This window comes from Dermacentor variabilis, chromosome 6 (genome assembly GCF_050947875.1).
Source record: "Dermacentor variabilis isolate Ectoservices chromosome 6, ASM5094787v1, whole genome shotgun sequence".
Taxonomy (NCBI): domain Eukaryota; kingdom Metazoa; phylum Arthropoda; class Arachnida; order Ixodida; family Ixodidae; genus Dermacentor; species Dermacentor variabilis.
Genome location: NC_134573.1, coordinates 121,247,146 through 121,269,489, shown reverse-complemented (window position 1 = coordinate 121,269,489; position 22,344 = coordinate 121,247,146). Strand labels below are relative to the sequence as shown.

Below are 22,344 nucleotides of genomic sequence, written 5' to 3'. Positions count from 1 at the left end.
TTGTCGCTTTTACCCACAAGCCCATGACCTGGTATCCCATGTCTATTGACCACCAAACAATTTCATACGCAAAATCTCACCGATTCCTAGGCGTTATTATCGACAGAGACCTTTCATGGAGCCCCCACATCTCATACTTGAAGAAGGGGCTTACTTCTATCGCCCATATACTAAGGTTTCTTGCCGTTAAAATGTGGGGAACATCCGGGCCATCTATGCTTGAACTATACAGGACGCTCTTCCTAGGATACTTGCGATATAGCATACCAGTGCTGTCCAATGCTAACAAAACTAACATCCATGTCCTACAGAGCATTCAAGGCCAAGCCCTTCGAACATGTCTTGGGCTACCTCGAAGTGCTTCGACCGTAGCAACAATTGCCACCGCAAGAGACCACCCTATAATGACCTACATAGCTATCGACGCACTCCGGGCGCATGTTCGCCATAAATCCAGAGTCCCTGAGCAGCATCTCGCCCGCTTGCCAGAGAAAAGACACAAGGCAGCGTTCTCCAGATCAGTTGCGGCTAACAGGTACTCTTTGTCGTTGAGGCACTCACCCACAACAAGAACGCCATCACCTTTGTGGTGCTTGAAGAAGCATCTTGTTTACCTAGCTGTTCCAGGAATAGTGAAGAAAGCTAGCCTAACCGCCGCGGCTCTCAAGCAGATCACATTGGAACTTTTCCATTGTTCACACGCTAACCCAATCCATGTTTACACGGACGGTTCCGTCGCGAAAAATTCGACGGGCGACATCGTTATACCATCTCAATCGGTCGTCATCAAGTTTAACACTTCACACGTAACGAGATCTACAGGTTCCCTACTGGCTGCTCTTCGCGCTGCTGTCGAATACATTGAAAAAGAACCGCCCAACAAATGGGCAATATATTGTAATTCGAAAGCAGCCCTCCAGAGCTTGCGAGGTTTACGACGTGGCAATTACGAACAGCTGGTGTCTAAAATCAACGAAACTTGCCATTGTGCTTCTGAACGAGGACATGATATCATCTTTCAGTGGCTGCCTGTACATCGTGGCATCGTTGGTATTCACCTCCCGGCTGACGCTGCCCGACGTGCCCAGGATGGCACACCGACACTCATTATACCTTTATCGAGAGTAGACGCTGCTAAAGAGCTTCGCTGTCTTGCTCGTACCATACATTAAGTTGATGGCAATCAGCGTAGAACTCTAAGTGTCGTTTATACAGCCTCGACCCATCACTAAAACGTAAATTACCAGGAAAGCTTTCACGACGTGACGCAACACTGCTGTTCCGGCTGTGGGTAAGAATAGCATTCACCAACTCCTACAGCTATCGTATTGGAATGGTGGACTCACCAATGTGAGCTAAGTGCAAGTGTGAAGAGACCATCAGTCATCTTCTGTGCCACTGCTCTCGCTTTGATAACCAACGTAAGACTCTCCAGTGGGGCTTGAATAGATTGAATGAAAGGCCATTTACAGAAGCAAAGATCTTGGGAGCCTGGCCTCATAGTTCATAAGGCCAGAAAGCAGTTCGAGCGCTTTTTCATTATCTGAAAGCATCAGACTTGAGTGCCAGACTATAGACATCCTACACCTAACTTACTGCATGTGAAAGTGCGGTATAGACTCATGTTTTCTCTCTCTCTCTCTTTCACTCCCCATTCCCCTCCCCACGTGTAGGGTAGCAAACTGGACTCAGTCTGGTTAACCTCCCAGCTTTCCTTCTTCCTCTCTATCTATCTATCTATCTATCTATCTATCTATCTATCTATCTATCTATCTATCTATCTATCTATCTCTCTCGGTACAGTGGCTAGCGTCTTTGCCTGTTGATTGAATGTTCGCGATCTTGAATCTAGTGAGCTTGGGCTGTTTTGTTGCTGCTCTTTCACGCTACCGCGAGGCAAGAAACCTATTATTCCCGATTGTTTACGGTTTCTTCAAAGCACGCGACCAAGGCTCGGGCGGCACGCTAACGGGGTCGGCGGCTCTCCGCTTACCCTGCGTCTCCGACCCAGCTCTCTTCCGTCTCGACCTGGAACGCTTCACATGATCTGGCGCAAAGTTCCCGATCTCTGAAGAGCGCAGCTATCACGCCCATAGTAGACGCCAATGAGTGACGTGACTGCTTGTGCTTCGCAGGCGGACGAGCAACAAGCGAGCGTCCTTACCAAACCGCGATCCCAGTCGCTTCATGCTAACCCGACGATGAAGTGCAAGTGCGGACGTCACCCATAGTCGTCATGGTAGTTGCGCGCATGGGCTGTTTAGTTTCGCTTTTCTGCGTGAAACTGGCCAGCATTCGTTACAGTGCAAAAATGAGTCAACTATTTGTATTATTTTAAACGGTTATAAGCTCATCGGATGGCGTGCCGAAGTCTAGTGATCAATTGCATAGCTATTTTAATAAAAGTGAAATTCCCTAATTTGCATACTATTTATATAATTGCTACATCGAGTGATTTTTCAAATGTTTCACTCTATTGTAAAAGCACTCGAGAACAATTTCGTCTTCCCTATATTTAAGCAATTTCGAAGTGGTTTCAATAAACACTAGATCTATTCAAAAGAAAGGGATGTTTAAGAAGTCCGAATAGTGAGTTCCCGAATAGAATTCAATAGCAAGTGTCTTTGAATTCGTATACGAAATTTCTGAATATTGCCACAACACTATACAGTAATTGAATACTGAAGTTGAGTGAATACTATTTTGCTTCATCCTTAGTCTCTTTACTTTATAAAACGGAAAAAAGAGGCCCACAGCAACTTTCATTTCACTGACTTCTAAAAAGTACGTGGTTCCTGCCACAGAAGTGCGTGTGGTACTGCTGCATCTATACTGTTCTCGCCAGAGTTGGTGTGCCATAAAAATTGGCAAAGCGTCCATGCTTGGGAAATAATTGGCCTCGTTAAGGCTAATAACCTGAGATGATGATGATGATGATGATGATGATGATGATGATGATGTGTGTGTGTGTGTGTGTGTGTGTGTGTGTGTGTGTGCGCGTGCGTGTGTGCGTGCGTGCGCGTGTGCGTGTGTGTGTGTGTGTGTGTGTGTGTGTGTGTGTGTGTGTGTGTGTGTGTGTGTGTGTGTGTGTGTGTGTGTGTGTGTGTGTGTGTGTGTGTGTGTGTGTGTGTGTGTGTGTGTGTGTGTGTGTGTGTGTGTGTGGTCGACGTCTTGCGCGCGCGCACGACGTTGCCGTCTGAAGCGAGCAGCGCTGACCTCCGCTGGCTCCTCCCTATTGTGCTTGCGTTTCCTTGAACGAAGCATGTCGATGGTAAAAGGGCTGCACAGAACGAGGCCCACGGAGTCGCATCACGTTTGAGGCGTCTACTGCAGCTGGGCTCCCTTGTGAACACACCAATGCTTTAATATTGCCACATCCAATACGCGGCACGTATATATAGAAGAGGGCGATCTCGCGCATTGTGGAAGAGAAGAAGAGGTCCCTGCGCGATCGTTTTTCAGTTGACCTGCAATTAAAGTACCTGCCCTTTTTTTTATCAGTTCCTGCTGCTTGTGAATCGTGACACTGGTGGAGGCGCTGGGTAAATGTTTGGGACGCCTGTCAACAGCGCCGCATCAAGCCCAGGACGTTTTCCGCGTGTCGAAACACCCGTTCACCGCGCCAGCCGTCGCCTACTAGGCCTAATCTCAAAATTTGGTCCCCTACCAGGAAGTCTGCCTGTTACTGCGAGTGCCCAAGCCATGGCACGCCCAGTCCCTGCACTGGTGACTCTTTTGACTCCTCGATCTCCCGTGAGCTTCCACTGCAATGCCTACGAGGATGCAGAATACGAGCGCGTAGCGAAGTACGATGAATGGCATGCTGGACAGAAGCTATCCCATGTGCATTTCTCTCTTGAAGACGGAGCCCGCACATGGTTCGTAAATCGCGAGGGAATCTGGCCAAGCTGGGATCTGTTCCGCCGCCAGTTCCTCCATACGTTCGGAAGCACCGAAAGGAGAGACCACGCGCAGCGTCTTCCTGAATCACAGATTCACAAGCCGAATGAAACTGCTGCCATATTCACTGAGGACATGGCTCGTTTTTGTCGTCGTGCAGACCACGATAAGCCCGAGGAAAAAAACTTAGCCATTAACATACATTACCACAACCTTGTGGTGCTAGTGGCCACAGCTGTAAAGGAGCAGCTGTTTACCGGTCTTGTGCGGAACCCGCCGACGAGCGTCGATGAATTTATTATTAAATAATCGATGGCCATAGAGAACGCGTTGCACCTACGCAGTAGCCAGTATGATCACCTGACCAGCACTGGACCGCCAAGCGCCGCAGCAGTGACGGTCACAGACGAGGGTTCCTTGCGCCGGCTGAAACGCGAAATTGTTCAGGAAGAAATTAAGAAGCTCACTGTCACGCCACATGAATGCACAGCTCTGTCGGTGGCTGAGGTTGTGTGCGCCAAGAAATAAAGCAAGCGTTTGCGGCTCCCGAGCCGAATTCCCAGACGTGGCAGCTCAGCTACACAGACGTTGTCCGCCGACCACCACCTCCGATGCTGACACCGCAGTATCACCAGCAGTCAGCACCGGCATCACCTTGGTACCATAGAAAACAACCGACGTGACCACCGCTTCGCAGAAGCGACATTGGGCGCACACCTGACTACAAGCCCTTGTGCTTCCACTGTGGGGAAGTGGGCCACATCTGCCCTTAATGCCCTTATCACGTCGAAGGGTACCAAGCGTTTCCATCCACTGCTTCTCTTCGTGCTTTCGACGGCAGCCGAACGAACATCGACGCGAATTCGACGAGCTGGGAAGCCGATTCTCCCGGTTACCGGTCGCGCTCCCCTTCTCCAGGACATCGTTTTTCACCTGCAAGACGCAGTTCCACCGATGGGGCCCGAGGGCGATCTCCCGGCACACGCCGGGAAAACTGAAGGCCGTGACTTCAGAGGGGAAGGTTGCCACACGTCGAAGTGCCGAAAATTCCCCATTGCCGCGAACGAGAAGCCGGTACAGCCGAATGATTTGACGACAGACGAGATTGTTAGCGCCGATGTTACTGTATCAATTGACGGCCAACACGTTACGGCACTAGTAGACACTGGCGCAGACTTTTCAATCGTAACTGAAGAACTGCCGGACAGACTTCACAAAGTGTAAATGTATTGGTCGGGGCCGCACATTAGAGGTGCTGGAGGCCAGCTGCTGGCCCCGACTGGCAAGTGTACTGCAAGGGTCAACATAGGGGATTCGTCATTCGTCGCAAATTTTGTTATTCTCCCTGACTGCTGCAAAGATGTAATCTTAGGTATGAACTTCTTACGCGAGTATGGCGCCGTCATTAACATACCAGAAGGTATACTAACCTTTTCTGGGGACGAAAGTGCAGAACTACAACGCAAGTCTTTGCACATCATAGACGACGTGACCGTACCACCGTTATCTTGCCGTCTTGTTTCCGTCAGGTGCGACACAGAGTACGATTGGGAACGTATTGCCGTGCAGATAATTACGCTTTTGCTCACTCAAGGTATTGCCACGCCCAGAAGTCTCGTCAAAGTAACGCATGGGCAAACAGAACTACTGCTGACAAACTTCAGCAAGCAACGACGACACATTGCAAAAGGCGCAGCAGTTGCTTACCTCGACGAGATTGCGGAATTCTGCGAATGCTTTGCATTACACCAAGGGAAGCAAAACCGTTTCCTGTTCTTGACATGAGCGCGAGCTTATCACCAGCGGAAAGGCAGCACCCTGTGGGCCTGCTTCACCAGTTTCGCGATTGCTTCTCCTCGACATCCAGAGTTGGTCAGACGCCAATGACGAACCACCGGATTATCACAGACGAGAGAGCGAGACCAAGTCGACAAAACCCGTACCGTGTAGCACCAAAAGAACGCGAAGAACGCGAGGCTTCAAGTATTAGATATGACTGTGGTGTACAAGTCCCGACAAAAGCACTCCGACGCCGACTGCCTTTGAAGGTCACCGATTGAGCAGGAAGTCACAGCAGATGACGAAGACATGGCTTTTATAGGTGTTCTAGACACGGTCACGATTGCTCGTAAGCAGCGGGAAGACAGCGAACTGATTCCGCTTATTGAATTTTTTGAAAGCCGGATTACAAGCACGCCCAAAACATTTGCAAGGAGCTTGCCATCATATTGGGGCCGTATAACGTACAGCTATTCCAATATGTTTTTATTCCGATCTCCTGAAGTCAAATTTGCGTAACCGCCGAGGCAAGCATCGGACAGTCACCCGCAGGGTTTTCTGAACAAACAAATAAAACGCTCTCCACGTTCATAGGAGGTCACTTTTTGCTTGAAAAACGGATAATATTGCCTACACTGAGCGGCTTCTCTTATCTAATTGGCTCACAAGAGGTGAGGAGCACGTTCAAGTGGAGAGACAACTCGCCCTCGTCAGAATCGCCCGACAACAGGACTTCGACGCTCGACGCTACAATCTGCGGCGCTGCTACATCACATATCAGCCAGGCGACAAATTGTGGGTTTGGAGTCCCATCCGTCGGCGAGGGCTTTCAGAAAAGCGACTCAGGCGGTACTTTGGTCTGTACAAGGTGTTTCGGCGCCTCGGCGACCTGAACTATGAGGTCATCCCTGACAGTCCTGCTTCCTCCAGGGCGAGGCAACGTCCACCAGAAGTTGTGCACATTGTGCGCATGAAGCCCTGTGGTTCGGAATGAAGTGCCCACACCTCGTCTGACACATCTTCCTACCGCTAGGTGAGCATCGGGACGATGCTCTCTCTCAAAGGAGGCAAATGCCACGTCCAGTACGTGGCCCGTAGAGGAGGACGAAGATCTCGCGCATTGCTGAAGAGAAGAAGAGGTTCCTGCACGATCGTTTTTCAATTGGCCTGCAATTAAAGCGCCCTGCCCTTTTTTTATCAGTTCCTGCTGCTTGTGAATCCTGACAATATATTTACGGTTACATACCCTTTGCGTCGCCTTGGAACATCCATTCTGCAGAATTTGCCGAGAATGGGCCCACACCTATATCACTTCGAGCTCCCGAAGTCGTCCGTTCGGGGCATATACAAAGGGGCACATATCCATTGACCCAAGTTTTCTAGTAGGCCAGACAGAAGCCGGCAGCACGTTGTCTGTTCGCGCGCCTACCTATGTGGGCCCATGCTGTCTGCTTGACAAAATGGCAGCCAGCACATATCCGATGTTCAACGCTAGTAGACAACTTGGGTCACTGGATATGAGAAAGATGTTACACGTGCACAGACAGACAAACCGCAGAATGGCTAAAGCTCCCAAAAAAGAGCTAATCGCATTAAAATGATGGGAAAGCAGAGTGATCAACCGCGCATAAGCTGCGAGCTAAGAAATACTTACAATACTTTAGAAGCCAACTGCGATGGTACTTAGCATGGCGTAAAAAGCCATATTTAAGATACTGCACTTGTAGAGGAGCCTCGGGGGGAAAGTTGACATTTGAAATAGGAGCGCAAGCGCCACAACAAACTCGTAAGAATAGCCTTTTCTGATACCAAAACAAAAAAAAACAAGAAAAGAAACGCCGCCACGACCGCTCGCCGAAAGTGACAATTCCTTGAAGGACTTGGCTATCGCGTGACCTTCGAAATAAAGCAACGCTCGCGGGTGGCCCCGGCTGCCTGCGGTGTGCTGAAAGATCTCTGAGGTTGCGTACTGGGACTTGCGTTGTAGCGACAACAACCAGGTGCAGGCTGTTTAAAGACTGCCAAAAAAGAAAGCTATTCATTACCAGCCCTGCGACTTTATCAAGATTGTTTTAGTGGTATCTACTAAGCGTTTATAACAAATTTAACAAAAGCGAAATTGATTTGCAGTGTGTCTTTAATCGCGGTCGAGGTAAAAAAATAAACCTGTGATTCTGACAAACACAGAACCAAGCTTGCATTGTGAGATTGTGGGTCAGTTCCACAAAACTTAACCTTGTACGCTCACATGAGCTTAGAGAGGCGATCGCAGAAGAAACAGTCGTGTGGTTTATTCTCTCTACTCCTTTTTTTCGGCTTCCCTGTGACAAGACAAATAGAGCAAGGTTAATGTTTGCTTGCCTTTCTTTTTCTTACTAACCTAACAGGCCACTCTTAAGAAAATAATTCCTGACTTGTTTCTTGCTGGGTATGGCTCCAACTGTTCGATAACCAGCTGCCGTCACTGACAAGAAAAAGAAGGAAAGGCTTCATGACATGGGGCAGAACAGTTCGCTTTCTTCACGTTTTCGCGATAAAAGCGAGCAGATCCTCTACCGGCGATAACCTGTCGCCGTGGATCAACAGCTTCCAGAGGACAGCGTCCCGAATCCAGCCACAAAATGAAAGCGTTCATCGTTGTTTGTCTTCTTTCGGCAGGTGAGATGAGCAACCGTAGTCTCTGCACCAACAAGTTATTCCGCTTCTTTTTATTAGGACGCATGCTTTGAATGCATTCGTTAGAAATAATGCAATTTCTTATTCATTTGTGTTTCCGTTTAGCCTGTCGCTATATCTCTATTAATCAAAATATTGTGGGTTTTTTTTTTTTGCGTGTGTCTTAGCAAGGGCAGGCAGGCTGCAGTCAATACTGTAGTGACAGCTCGCGCATCATGAAAGTTTGTAAGCTCATTAATGCCTGTGTAATCTGCCCACTGTATTGTTGTTGGTTCCACAAGCATCATGAAAGGAAGGAGCACGTACCAGCCAGCAAGTTAAGCGCGACATGTTTGTTGCATGAGGAGACGTTAGATTGGATTAGGTAGAAGCATCATGTGGAGAGGTTGGAAGCACGTGTGCCCTCCTACCTCATTTTACTTCTATGTGTGCTAAATCGCTTTGAGTGATAACATTGCTGCTGAATATTGTAAAGAGAAAGAAATTGCAAGTATTGAGGTTGTCTTTATCATTCATTGCGAAACGTATTTCCCGTAAATGGTACTTTGTTAAGGGTATGAGAATCAAGACGACAGCGGTCACCATCACTGCTTCGGACGCTAGGTGGAACTAGTAATCATTTTCGTCGGCGATAATTTAGTCGACCGTACCTTGCCAGTTCCTCTCACACTGAGCTGCTTTACGTTTTCCAGCAAGATCGTCATTAGTTGCATCATTAACTTTTCGGCGTGTAGGTCTTGCATTGCATCACGGAACCACCTGATTGTGCCTGCTTAAGACATATTGTTCGGCTAGTTGCGTAATCATGATCAAATATGGCAGCGCACTTCGAAACAAGGGCATAAAACAGAGTGAACAAACACTACAGCGATCGTGTTCGTTGAACTTTTTCTTACGTCCTTGCTTCGAAGCGCGATATCATATTCCATCATTGTGCCTGTATGAAGCTTACCTTCAATGCTGACGAGTGACTGTTCCTTGGCTGTAGTTCTAAATTGCGCCATTACTTCCAACTCCGCATCTCCACCTCAACATACTCTTTTAAGCCTCATATGAATGGTAGCCGCTTATTTTACAGCCGCAGTTCTGCACCTCTTCTTCACGTCAAATGACTTCCACTCTAAGGTGCACAGCATCTAAACAACCTTAATGTACTCGCTTTCACCCTCTTCTGTAACGAAGCCTGTCCGTAGCATTACCTTGTACTTTAGCTATTGTTTTTAAAGAAATTAAATTATGGGGTTTTGTGTGCCATAGCCGCGATCTGATTATGAGCGCGCCGTAGTGGGGGACTCCGGAAATCTGGACTACCTTGAGTTCTTTACGTCTATCTAAATCAAAGTACACGGGTGTTTTCGCCGTTCGGCCCCATCGAAATGCGGCCGCCGTGGCCAGGATACGACCCCGCGACCGCGTGCTTAGCAGCCCAACGCCAAGCTATTGCTTTTAATATCTTATTTGTTATGCGAAAAGTAAGCTGTATCTGTTCATTGCTTTCGTATTAATCCCTTCAATTCAGTTTTTGTCGTCATCGCTAGTTACATTCATCTCTATATGGCACATGATATTGCGTGCGCGACTTTTGATCCACAGCAAGCGTTGGCTATTTGGTTCAGATTGTCTTTACCACAGCGCCAGCTAAACTACTACCGAGAAAACCATATTAACGCAACTATTATTAAGCCATGCAGTTGAATCAATGTTGTATATCCTTCACTGAATAACGTGGTTCGCTCTCTGAAAGCTTATATTTTCGTTAAATCGCACAATTTCTCCATAAAACAGGGAATCCTGCAGATACGACGCCTGCATTGAAGAATTGTTGTGCAACACGTTCACACGATTTTAATGATTTCTTTTCTAGTATTAGTAGAAATGTAAACACGTACATTTGTTATCACGGCAAATTATGTGCACTAATGAATCAAGCAGAGAAAAACGAGTGTGCCACAAGCTCATAAGACGTTTTGTGAGGCCATCTTCGCAGTCTACTAACGTCGCCGAAGTGGACTACAAACAAGAAAGAAACGAAAAAAAAAGAAAATCAAGAAGGAAAAACAACCACAAATAACATAGTCACATTTGGTAGGGAGTGAAGCTTTCCACTTCGTCGTTTACTCTGCAAGGTGATGAGCAAAAATACGAAAAAGAACAAAACCTTGCCCAAAACGCCACTAGCGTCGCCACCGTCAAAATTATTGCTTTTGTGAATTTACATTTTTATCACACGGCAACGTGTGCTTGTCTTTTTCTTTTTTAAACATATAGTTGGGTGCTTACTGTGCCGGATTTTGTCAACCACTGACGATCACATACACAGTGAAGAAAATCGCAAGTCCTGCGTTTTTTTCTATTATGTGCGATTCTTTAGTGTTTTACGGGAATTCCCTTCTTCTGCCTCGTTGCACGGTGACACTTTAAAATTGTTTTTTTTTTTATGGAGTGGTCCGTCCATTTAGTCTGGCGCATTATTTTTTTTTTCTCTTCACTCATATGTAACCTCAGAGTTTCAACGTATGTGTCTTCCCTGCAGCCGCCCTGACGAGCGCGCGAAGAGCTGGTCGCTTGGGGAGTGACATCGATACTAGAGGTCATATACGCGGTAACCTGCGTTCCGGCATCGAGAGAATCGGTCCTCATGGACACCCAGGGGTTACCGCCTCCATAGGAGGTGAACTGGGCGCAACAGTCGGTGGACGTGCCGGCGTGGGAGTAAGCAGCTACGGCTATGGTAAGATGTGTATTAGATATGATTTCGTAATGTGAATGAGCGATTTGAATGAACACTTGCGAAACAATAGCCTTGTAAATCTGACGCCTTAGGTTTATCAACATATATCATTGTTGACTGCTGACACATCGTTAATTTTTGGTTTTTAAGTATCTTACGCCAATGACACGTACCGCTAAAAACAAATGCTTAGTGCAAATCGCAACACAGTAGCCTCGCAGCGCGCTGGTGTCAGCACGATGGGTGGCATCCAGAAGCAAATTTTTGCACATTACTCAACCTTACCACCTCCATCTCACCGCCTTATAAGTATAATATTGTAAAATTCTACCTGCACCTTAGAAAATTGAGTGCGATATTATTGCCATTCCCCATTTTTGTATATGGCTTCATTTTATTTCTGCGTGAATAGAAGCAACGCACTGAACTCGCATCGGAAGGTTAGCGAGAGAATATAACAGTCACGCTAACAATTACTGTTTGACGATCGTTCAAGACAGTTCAGTGCAGACAAACTGGCACACTATGGACGGACTGCCAGCTGTTATTCATAAGTATGTTAAAAAGAAAGAAAAAAGAAACTGGATGGACAGTGCACAAAGGCTACCAAGCAGTTAAGACGGCCCAGCAGATACACAATTGTGCTACACGTAAGTACGTTGCATTTAAAGACGTACTAGCAAACGCAAATGCAACAACAACTAAAGCAATCATTTGTGATATAGAATATCGCTTAGTTTACGCGCTTAGGTTAGTTGAATAATACGGAAGCACATCAACGCATTGCTGTAAAAAAATAATATGCTCAGTATCAACCTATAGTGTGTTGCAAAACACTTTAATTTGTTTCCCGAGTGAATGCAGTTTCCGCATGTTTACCGTGCCACAACCAATGTAACGACTGCATAAGCGTTAAAAACAGCAGTGTACAAACCTTCGTTCGGCAAAACAGAATTTCGACTACGTGTCGGATAAGTTCTAGACGCAGGGCGTATCCTCCCACGGCAGTAAGGAGAGAGCCAAATGCTGCAAGGTCTTTGTGGCCATCGTTGCACTCTGACATCAGAAGTCGCGACACACTTGGCTTCTCTTCCTTACATTTCGCGTGGCGACACGAAGGAAAGGACCGGCTCGTTAGACGCTGTACGCAAAAGAACAAGGTTGTGTTTCCACTAGTAACGTATGCCTTAACTGGGCATTCGCTTGTCACCGATACAGTGCGTTCTGCCTTCGCAAATTTGATGCAAGCTAGGCTTATGTTACGGGATTCATGCTCTAATCATCCACTATTTGTTTGCTTGACGTAATAGTTCTGCGCAAACCCGCAAGGTGGAGAGAATTAATTAATAAAGGGAAAATCAGAACCACCAGTTCGTAGCAATTGCTACAAAGGAAACCCATGCGGGTTCCTCGAAAGCAAAGTCCTGGTCCGGCACACTGAGTAGCAGTGTCCCGGACAAAGACGAATTTTCCTTCAAATGCGAGGCTTTTCTTTCGGGGAACCCGCATGGGTTTCCTTTGTAGCAATTGCTACGAGCTGGTGGATGTCGGATTTTTCCTTTATAATTTGATTGTTTGTTTGTTTGTTTGTTTTTCCTTTCGCCGCTTCTCGTCTTCTTTTTCTTTCTATACGTTTTTTTTCGTTCCTAAAGTTAATTCTTGTTGATTGACATAGCCGGAGCCTTCGGTGGCCTATTTTCATGTTGGGCTAGCTAGTTTGACATATATTCATTTTTCTTAGCAAATACGAGACAGCGGAACAAACAAGGGAAGATACAGGCTTTGTCTGTTTTGTTGTTTCATGTATGTGCAAATAAGTAGCTCTATTTTACCCCAATCTCGTGATTTAAAGGAAGAAACCCGCAACAAAGTCTTGCACAGTGTCCCAAGCTTCGTAAACTGACCTAAGTAATCTTGCAGAGTTGATGTATAAATCGTGCCAAGCCCGCAATGCTTGACTAGTCATGAAGAACTATGCGGCCCCTTTATTGCCCCTATTCTGCACTGATCCGGCTGAACAGGGTTTAGCAAAATATATTCAAGGGCTCGCTAGTACGTAGCGACGATAAACTGATAGCAATGGCACGAAAACTAATCCTTGCGGGAGCAAAAAGAAAGCAAAGTGACGAGAAATGCCACGAACTCCCATGCTCCTTTTATTCTCTATATATCTTAAACAGTTGACATGTCGTCCGCTTACATATCATTGTTAATTCTAAGAGCTCTATAACGCAAATCTATTCCAATATGTTTGTATTTCAATCTCGTGACGTCATAGTTGCGTAACCGCCGACGCAAGCATCGGGCGGCAACCCGCATGGTTGTCTGAACAGACCAATCAAACGCTCTCCTCGTTGATAGGAGGTCACTTTTGTTTGCTTGAAAAACAGATAGCATTGCCTACACTGAGCGGCTTGTCTTATCTAATCGGCTGAGAAGAGGCAAGGAGCACGCTCAAGTGGAGAAGGATTCGATGGGGTCGAGCCACTGCACTGAAAATTGATAACCGGATGAAGAGGGTGGTGCCGGCGTCTGCGATTGGTCCGCTTTCCCTTACTTAGCTTGGGGTGGCTGGTCGAAAATCGCAGCGGCATGTAACGGAAGCTTAAGATTGACGCTATAACGAACCCTCAGCAACGAAGAGTTGGCAGAACGAGATCGTAAACGTGCCGAAAGAGCTCGAAAACGTTACACGGTCAGGCAGAAAGTCTTATTATACGCAAATAAACCGATGCTCTCCGGCAGGTGCGAGTAGCCAGTGCATGAGCGATCGGCGGCAGCCATCTTTCATTCCTTTCGGAACGGCGGAGTCTACGGCTATGCAGAAGAAAACTCAGTTTTGTTCGGCATATTAATGCATCTTTAACGCGTACACGTCACTTTGACGAGGTGAGCTTTTGCTGTTTTGTAACGTCGCCTGACAGGCAGGTGAAGTGCGTGCAGCCCGAAAACTTTTGACCAATAGCCGAGGACTAATGGCGAAAAGGGTTCGAATCAGAAATAAGTATTTTTCTTTCGTTCGGTCAAATCATGCGTAATCCGTGTGTACACGTCATATCAGACCAGGAGCTATCGCGGTTTTCGTAACGTCGCTTTACAGACAGGTGGAGTGGGGGTGTTCCAAAAAAGTTTTTGACCGATCGCGGAGGGCTGGTTGCATATTTGGAATAGAAACGTTTGGAATACTTTTATGTTATAGCGCCCTAAGCTTGCGTTTTCCATGCTAAACGGAAAGTATTCAAGTCATGTTCTGCAAAGTACTTGCATAGAATGAAATTACGCTATTCTGACACTGTCGAATATGCCCCACCATGTCATCTCTACTTCTTTTTTCATTTCTTCGCTTAGTACTTACGTCGACACACGACATCACCTATCATTAAAAGTATATATGCTTTCTAGATAAAGATCAGGCGCTCGGGGCTTGTCCTTGTCTCAAGTTCTGTTTTCAGAGTTTGCCTTTTTTTGTCATTTTATCTTCGATGGTTGTGAATGCGCCCATGCATACAAGAAAATTAGCCAGCGATCGCTCTCACTTCCAGTGATGGAAACGAATCTTATAGATATTAGGACACACTCATCTTCTCTGAAAGAAAAAGAAAATACCATTTAAAGACTATTAAAGTGATGTTGCCATTACTTATCGCTGTGCTTTAACTCGTGGTCGGAAATTCCGCGCAGCAGATAGTACGAAATCAGGCACCCACCAAGGCATTCCTTTTTCTCTGAGGCCTATATCTATATAACAGCTGGACAATGTTAATAAATCATGAGAAGTATAAAGCAAAGTAAGCACTTCCACGCAAGAACTATTCCTAATCGCCCTAATATGCCAACTTTCATACGAGTTTACGTTATGTAAATTTTTCCAAAACTTTTCTCCATCGCATGGCTATCACCAGGAGGTAACGAAATTTTCTTTGAAGTGTAAAAATGTCCGTATAGTAGTCGCTTATTTTGCTATCCCAACAATTGTTATAACAAAAGATAAACTACATGAAACACAAAAAATTGACTGTTTTTTACCGCTCAATACACTCTGTCACCCACCTGAAACAACAAGCGCCTAAAAAGAGTGTCAATGCGTACAGCTCATCGTAATGCCGTGTTTTACTTTGTGTTACTTCGTCATTAAATCTTAAGGTTCCTGCTAACTCGGCTTTAATAACATTTGGTAGAGGCTAACGTAATAAAATGATCGCCAACAGGTCCAAGCAGTCTTAAATCATAGGACCGAAGGATGTCAATATCTAAAGGAACGAAAAGGTTCCGACATGCTCAAAAATGGATACCTTCCATTTGCCTCTTATCTCAACAAGTGATGCCAACTTCAGCCCAATGCTATGGCTTATCACGTACGTCCTTGCCAAAGAACGTAGCATATCGTGCAATGCCAGTTTGTTGTAGCCATTTCTAGCGAATAATTGCGGCGTCACTGAATTTGGTACGACTTTCACCCTTGTGACTTCCCCATACAGTACACAAAAATAAAGGCCGAACCGACATCGGCTATCTGCAACAGTCGTTAATTGCGTAAATTGTACGCTGGCCCTTTTTTCATCGGGCTTTTCTCGAGACCCTTAAACCTTGTTACAGTGTTAACTTTGTTCCGTTGGTTCATGGGTACCATAACTGCCCGCTCTCTTTTCACCCCATTGACGTTTATATCAAACTGTCCTCTCTCTGCGCGAAATTTTGCACCGACTGGACTTAAGACCGTTCACCGAGTCAAAGATACTCGGACCGTGGCCACACCCGTCACTGGCACGAAAAGCGAATCGTGCATTAGTCCAATACTTGAGGTGCACCGGTTTAAGAGACCGTTTATAGTGTTCCTGTGCATAGTGTCCCGCCCACACGTACTCAGTGCTCACTCTCTCCCTTTTTTCTCTTTCTATTCCCGTTTCCCTACCCTCAGTGCAGGGTAGCAAACCGGATGCTCTTCTGGTTGACCTCCCTGCCTTTCCTGTACTTGCTTTCTCTCTCTCTGCCCACGATGATGAGGATAACATTGTACTGCTGAAAAAAAGTTGCGAAATATTGCACAACTTTTCCTCTCCATCGTACGAAGAAATGGGGGGCTTTATTTCCACTGAACACGTACGTGACACGATTTTCACACTGTACGAGAACTGTTATTCACTTCTAATGACCCTCCCTCCTACTCTGAGGCCTCAGGCGCCTTAAGACCGATCCGGACCCGATGCAAAAATGGTCGATAACTTTTGGGCCGGCCACATTCTCTTTCACCTCTTCCAACCTAATGAATCCGCTTTCTGGGGGTGAAACCTTTAAACAAATTTAGGTGGACGGTTCAATAACCACGTACACAGCATTTTAATGTGCTCATCATGATACCTCAGTCAGCCCTATTGTGGCTCTGAATCACTAGTTTCACTAAGGACTTACTCACACGTTCGTGGGCCTCACGTCGTAACATAAAATTACACATCCTTAAAGTACCTAAAGTAGTTTGTTGTGCAAAATTTGCGTGAACATTTCTTTTCTGATGCATAGAAGATTATAAAAAAGGTATCTAAATTGCAACGTCTAGAAGATATCTTATTTTTAAAGTGTTAACGTTGTACACATACTCCCTCCAAGTTTGATCAATCTGCACCAACACCTGAGGTCCCGTTGCTCACGCCGCATCAGATGCTGCCACCTGTCGCCTAATGGTGATATCATAGCCGAAGTCAACTTATGATGGGTAGCGCATGGTAATGTGAGGCCATGGAGGGCGGCCACTGCTTTGTGTTTGTGTGTGTTTGTTGATACCCTTAACAAATGAAGCGGTGTCACTAGTCAAAGATATTTAAAACAGTAGATTCTAAACACACTAACGGCGTTGCTAATGTGTGCTCTGCTGAAACGTAACAGCTTGTTCTGGCACTTGTAAGAGGTATTTTATACCCGAATTTTTGTCATGTTCTCACTTTTTCCTTGGCGCAGGTGGCCCTGAGTGGGGCCCTCAGTGGGGCCCTGTTTTCGGAGGTTATCCGTATGGAGGATACGGCCCATATGGCGCATACGATGGATACGGCGGATACGGCGGATACGACGCAGGTTTTGGCTCTCCATATGGCGGCGGATATTATGGCGCCAAACAGGGCTATGGCTACCACAGTGGATACGGTTCACATGGCGGCTACTACCCTTTTCCTGCTTACCCTGGTGGCTACGCCGGTGGCCGCGCACGTGCTCCAGCTCGTGCCGTACATTCGTAAGAGTGCTATTCCTGTTGCCTACTTCACTCCACTCTGAAGAAATTGCAACTTTTTCTTCGCGCTTTGATAGGCCACAAATAAAAACAAAATCAAGGCTCAAATTAATTCTCTATTCTTTCACTGTCGCACTCAGCGATAAGATAAGCAAACCCGTGATAATTCACTAACTTCTAAAAGCGAGTCAGAATGGGGTGATTAGACTTCAAGCCCTCACGTTCAGAATGCTTCAAATCAACACGTACCCCACGCAGAACAGACTACATCACTACATGCCTGAGCTATGCACAACATCATATCGCGACAATTGCCTTAGTACACTATACGTACATCACTTGCTCTGGCCATGTGGTCGGACCCACGCAAACAACGATCAAGACTCCGCCAGGCTACAAGAAGCATTACGCAGCACGGACCTGGCGGAGCAGCTCTGGGCCGTCCAGCGAGCCCACGATGCGTCCAAGGAGTCAAAACTCACGGTCCCAACATGGGAGTAGCCCACTCTATGGGGGCTTGCGCCCCGTAGCTCGCAGGACCTTTCAATAAAGTCACTCCATCAATCCATCCATTCGTATTTTCCTGACTTATTCAAGCATACTTGTACGAAGGTGCTGAAGTTTGGAGCCGCGTATGTTTTAACCTTTAAGAATCGGTCACCCACGCCAGAAAACACTAATTATACGTGATAAATCCTGAAACCCAGAAAACATGCGCCATGTTTTCGCATGTTTATTCTAGTACAAGTAGCAGCGTTCCAATCTCACCAAGACGTCGTTGCAATTCTTCGTCGGCGCCTGCAGATGTAACGAAAACTTGAGTCATTAGTAGATCGGGCTAGAGTGAAATCTCGTTAACACAAAACTGCCCCTGAAAGGGGAGCTTGATGAAGGTGCTTACAGAAAACACCGCTGTGTCTTGATACCAGAGCTAGTGCATTCATTGTCAGTTCGGTGGTAAATTCGAGAATTATTTCCTACAGAAATGCCCAGCTATGCTTCTCTGTGCACCCTAGAATGCATTATTCTTGGAAAAGCCGTCTGTACAACAGGTACAGTTGAGCGAATTCCCTCATTTTCTTCCAGTTTTTAGTCATTTTTACTTTTGCAGTGTTCGCGCTTCAAAGTCATCATAAGACATCAGGGACCAGCATATCGCTAAGTAGGGGGGTCCTCAGGGGGGTCCATGGCTTATTCTCAAAGCTATATTGTCGAGCTAAGGGATACCCAAGAAAATATTAAATGCTATATATTCATTGACCTTTGCATTTATATACCTCAAGTCCCCACAAGGCGCACGCACGCACACAAGCAGACACACCCATATATCAGAAGAACGTAGGAGATCAGCGGGCCAGTTCGTATTTGAATATATATATATATATATATATATATATATATATATATATATATATATATATATATATATATATATATATATATATATATATATATATATATATGTGTGTGTGTGTGTGTGTGTGTGTGTGTGTGTGTGTGTGTGTGTAAGGAGTGTCCAAGCTAACTTTAGCTAGAATTTAAAAATATGCAAATTCCACGTAGCTGGACAGAATCAAGGTAATGTTCGCCGTCGCTTGGCGATACTCATATTACTTATATCATTTAACGCAATTAGGTAATTAGGCTTAATTAGTTAATCAACTTTTCAAATAGTTTAATTAGATGAAATGTGTCAATGAGAAAATTGTAGAGCAAAAATTTTGATGTTAGCTTGGACGCCCAGTATGTTTGAACATGATCTTGTGGTAAGTCGGGACGGTGTCTTATGGGGACCCTCATAGTGCCTCCCCAGCCTCAGGTCAACACAACCACACATCGCGCATTTTCTTTCTCTGCCACTATTCTTCACTTATTCCCACATGATTTCTTTTTTCAGCTTATGCTACCAATCAGCAAAAAAAGGCTGCAGACTATCACAACAAATTGTTCATCCAACTTACGTTTTCTGCCACGTTTACGTCTGCATTTTTGCCTTAGGATATGTTAATCAGGCAAATCGAATTCCAGGGTTAATCCGATACTTTTCAATAAAAATGCAATACAATCCTCACGTAGATGTTTTTAATTGGGCAAAATATCGTTACCTTCGCAAGTAATTAATGCGAAAGCATTATATGGCTCATAAGACGTAGAGTCCGGCGTTGTCGGCGTTGGCGTGACCAACGCTGCTCCGGAAAGTCAAGCGAGCCAGTCGATGGCATTAGTTAAGGCAAAGATAAGTCAGGGTCAATGAATGCGAAGTTTTTTAGGGCGCAGTTAATTAGGCATGTTTAATCAAGACAGAGTTTGTTACGGCACTCGAACCCACCGCCATTGGTGGGAGTCGAACATTTAACCTTTGGCGAGAGTCAAGACTGCGAAATTCCCTGTAATCCGTTCCGCCAGATCCTCGAGTCAAGAACAACACCTCCAAGGATTTATAACTTAACAACAGAACATACCTCAGGGACTGTGACGGCCACTGATTTATAAAGAGACAGAAACCGCAAGGACATACTGGAAGGTAACCAGACGCATGTACGGTTTGCTACCCTGAGCTGGGAGAGATGGAAAGCGAGAAATAAGCGGAAATAGACAAAGTACTAGTCGCGCCTACACTTGAAAGAGCACACCAAGTAAGCAAACGGTCGCAGAGACCTGGTGACTTGAAACATACGGTCAAAACGCCTGCGTTGCTTTCTGCGGCAACGACGCGCACGGCCATGGTCCAAGAATCTTGGCGTCTGAAAAGGATCTTAAGCCCAGCCGGCAAAAATGCAGCATAAACCCCTAGAGAAATTCCCTCAGGGATTGCCACAGGAATCATCCAAGTCAAACGATAACTTGATGTTGTAAAACTGGCGGAATGTCAAGTTCCGTCCCGCGCAGTCATTCCGGCAGCAGAATGCCTAAGCAGGACGGTATCGAGCGTGATGTTGCAAGCTGTCATGATGTTTATTTGATTGCTTCGTGTAGTTTTGCGTCCCAGCGAAACGCTCTGGCTATAAGATAGAAACAAAACATTTATTGACGGGAAGCTTTATCCAGGACATTCTTTGTACCTAGGGCATCCTCTCATAGAGGGTGAAGTGATGGGCCCTTAACCTAAGACATTGTGAGAGACGGCCGTGGTTAAGGGCTCCGGATCTTCTTTACCGCTTGGGATTTCTTAACGCGAACCTAAATAATGTGTACCTAAACAGGAGCGTTTTTGCATCTCACCGACATCATAATGCGGCAGCTGCGACCGGGAAACCAGCCGGCTAGTTGGTGCTTAACAGCACTGCACCGTAGCCAGTAAGCTAGCGTGGCTGGTTCGGCCGTAATCTTAAAGGAATACCCCAGACCCAAGCTGACCACCGCTTAGCGCAGTAAACTGTGCCTAACACAGCGGATGTTCTCTGCGCCTTTAGCTCAAGTCACGCATAATTAAGGGCATCAATGGCAGCAAAGTAGCCCCGTTCCGATGCAAGCACATTTGCCTGGCTCACAAGCCCTCAGCACCAAGCAAATGACAGCTATACTCATAAAAGCATTGGCGTATTCATAAAAATGCTAAGCATAACGTTAATAGACAGGAAGAAAGCCGTGTGAATCAGAGAACAAATGGGGATAGCTGATATTCTAGTTCACAATTAGAAACAAATATGGAGGGGGCAGTTCATGTAATGCCTAGAGCAAATAAGTGATCCATTAACCAGAACAAACGGGGTTAACCGAGGCGCCCGATTTTTATTAGTCAGCACCATTAGAAATATAGAACCGGTGCAAAGGGAAAGGAAGTGGCAGTCGAGGACGTCAGGAAATTAGGTGAGGCGATGTAATTAGGAAATTCGTAGGCGCAAGCTTGAATGAGCTAGCGCGAGACAGGAGTACTTAGAGATCGTTAGGAGAGGCCTTGCGTCCTGCAGTGAACATAAAAAATAAGCTGCTGCTGCTGCTGCGGCGTATGATGGTGATGGTGATTATTATTATTATTATTATTATTATTATTATTATTATTATTATTATTATTATTATTATTATTATTATTATTATTATTATTATTATTATTATTATTATTGGGTGGTGGAGGTGGTGGTGATCAAATGTAACACTGCGAAAATTCACAATATGACGCTACAGTTATGAAAATGTTTACATTCCCCTAAATGTCTGACGAAGGCGCTAATAAATTGAATACGGTTTTTTTTGAATAACCATCTCATGAGCACAAATAATTAACATTGTTGCAGCATCAAATTTGTAATATAGGGACACTGGTCCAGACGTGTTTCGGCCCTCAAGGCCTTAAGGGCTTTTCTCAAGTTCTTAAGGACATGTGAATTGTGCGAACGCCTTTGACCATTGTTGCGCGTAACATCGCGTCACTGTGTGCATCTCTCTTGTTTTTTCTTCTCTCTTCCTTCTCCTTTTATTCCCTTTACCTCTTTCCCCAACACAGGTAGCCAGCCGGTATTTACACTGGCTAACCTCCCTGTCATTCCTTCCCTTTTGTCTCTCTCTTGTAAAATAGGGATGTAGCCCTTGATCCCTATTGCTCTTTTCCGGTGTAAAAGCTGGACTAGCCCCTTTCTCCGTCGGTATAGAAAAAAGTTAAAGAGGGAGTGTTTCAGAATTTTAAACAATATAGCAGCAACCACAGCTGACGCGCTGCGCTAAAGCCCCTGCTGCCGTCTCTAGCATAAAGGAGGGAACTCTCCTATAATTTTGGATGTAGGGGGCGTTCATTGTTTTTTATTGCTATAGTAATTATATGGCCATTCCAGCCGCATTCTCGCCGTCGTCGTGATGTTCCCTATATAGGCCAAGGGTGATAACAACGTCGCTGCGCGCTGTATGCTGCATGTGCAAGTGAAAGTACGCGAGGGGAGCCGATGAATCGCGGCGCACTCTGGCGCACGCGAGGTAGGAAAGCGGAGAGCAAACGCGTCGCCTTCCGTCGCGGGAAAGGCCATGGGGGGTGGGAATGAGGGAGGGAGTGAAGGGCGTTGGGCTCCGACAGCAACTGCGCATTTCGTAACCGGGCGCAGAGCTG

The 22,344-nt window shown here is 45.9% G+C and overlaps 2 protein-coding genes across 2 annotated transcripts in view; both read left to right on the top strand.

The window, feature by feature from the left end:
- The window catches only part of LOC142585134 (uncharacterized), a 211,287-nt gene that overhangs the window by 84,444 nt on the left and 104,499 nt on the right, over positions 1-22,344 (top strand). The gene's annotated exons all lie outside the window — the stretch shown is intronic.
- LOC142585137 (uncharacterized) lies at positions 8,178-17,414 on the top strand. The gene is made up of 3 exons (XM_075695662.1): positions 8,178-8,337; positions 10,889-11,086; positions 17,039-17,414. Exons 1-3 carry the CDS (start codon positions 8,301-8,303, stop codon positions 17,311-17,313), a joined length of 510 nt encoding a protein of 169 aa, XP_075551777.1. The 5' UTR covers positions 8,178-8,300; the 3' UTR covers positions 17,314-17,414.

Bases quoted from the DNA above. Each gene is read 5' to 3' on its own strand.
- LOC142585137 (XM_075695662.1), top strand. From the start codon at position 8,301: ATGAAAGCGTTCATCGTTGTTTGTCTTCTTTCGGCAG. The intron at 8,338-10,888 runs GTGAGATGAGCA...TCTTCCCTGCAG, and splicing joins TGTTTGTCTTCTTTCGGCAG to CCGCCCTGACGAGCGCGCGA. The intron at 11,087-17,038 runs GTAAGATGTGTA...TCCTTGGCGCAG, and splicing joins AGTAAGCAGCTACGGCTATG to GTGGCCCTGAGTGGGGCCCT.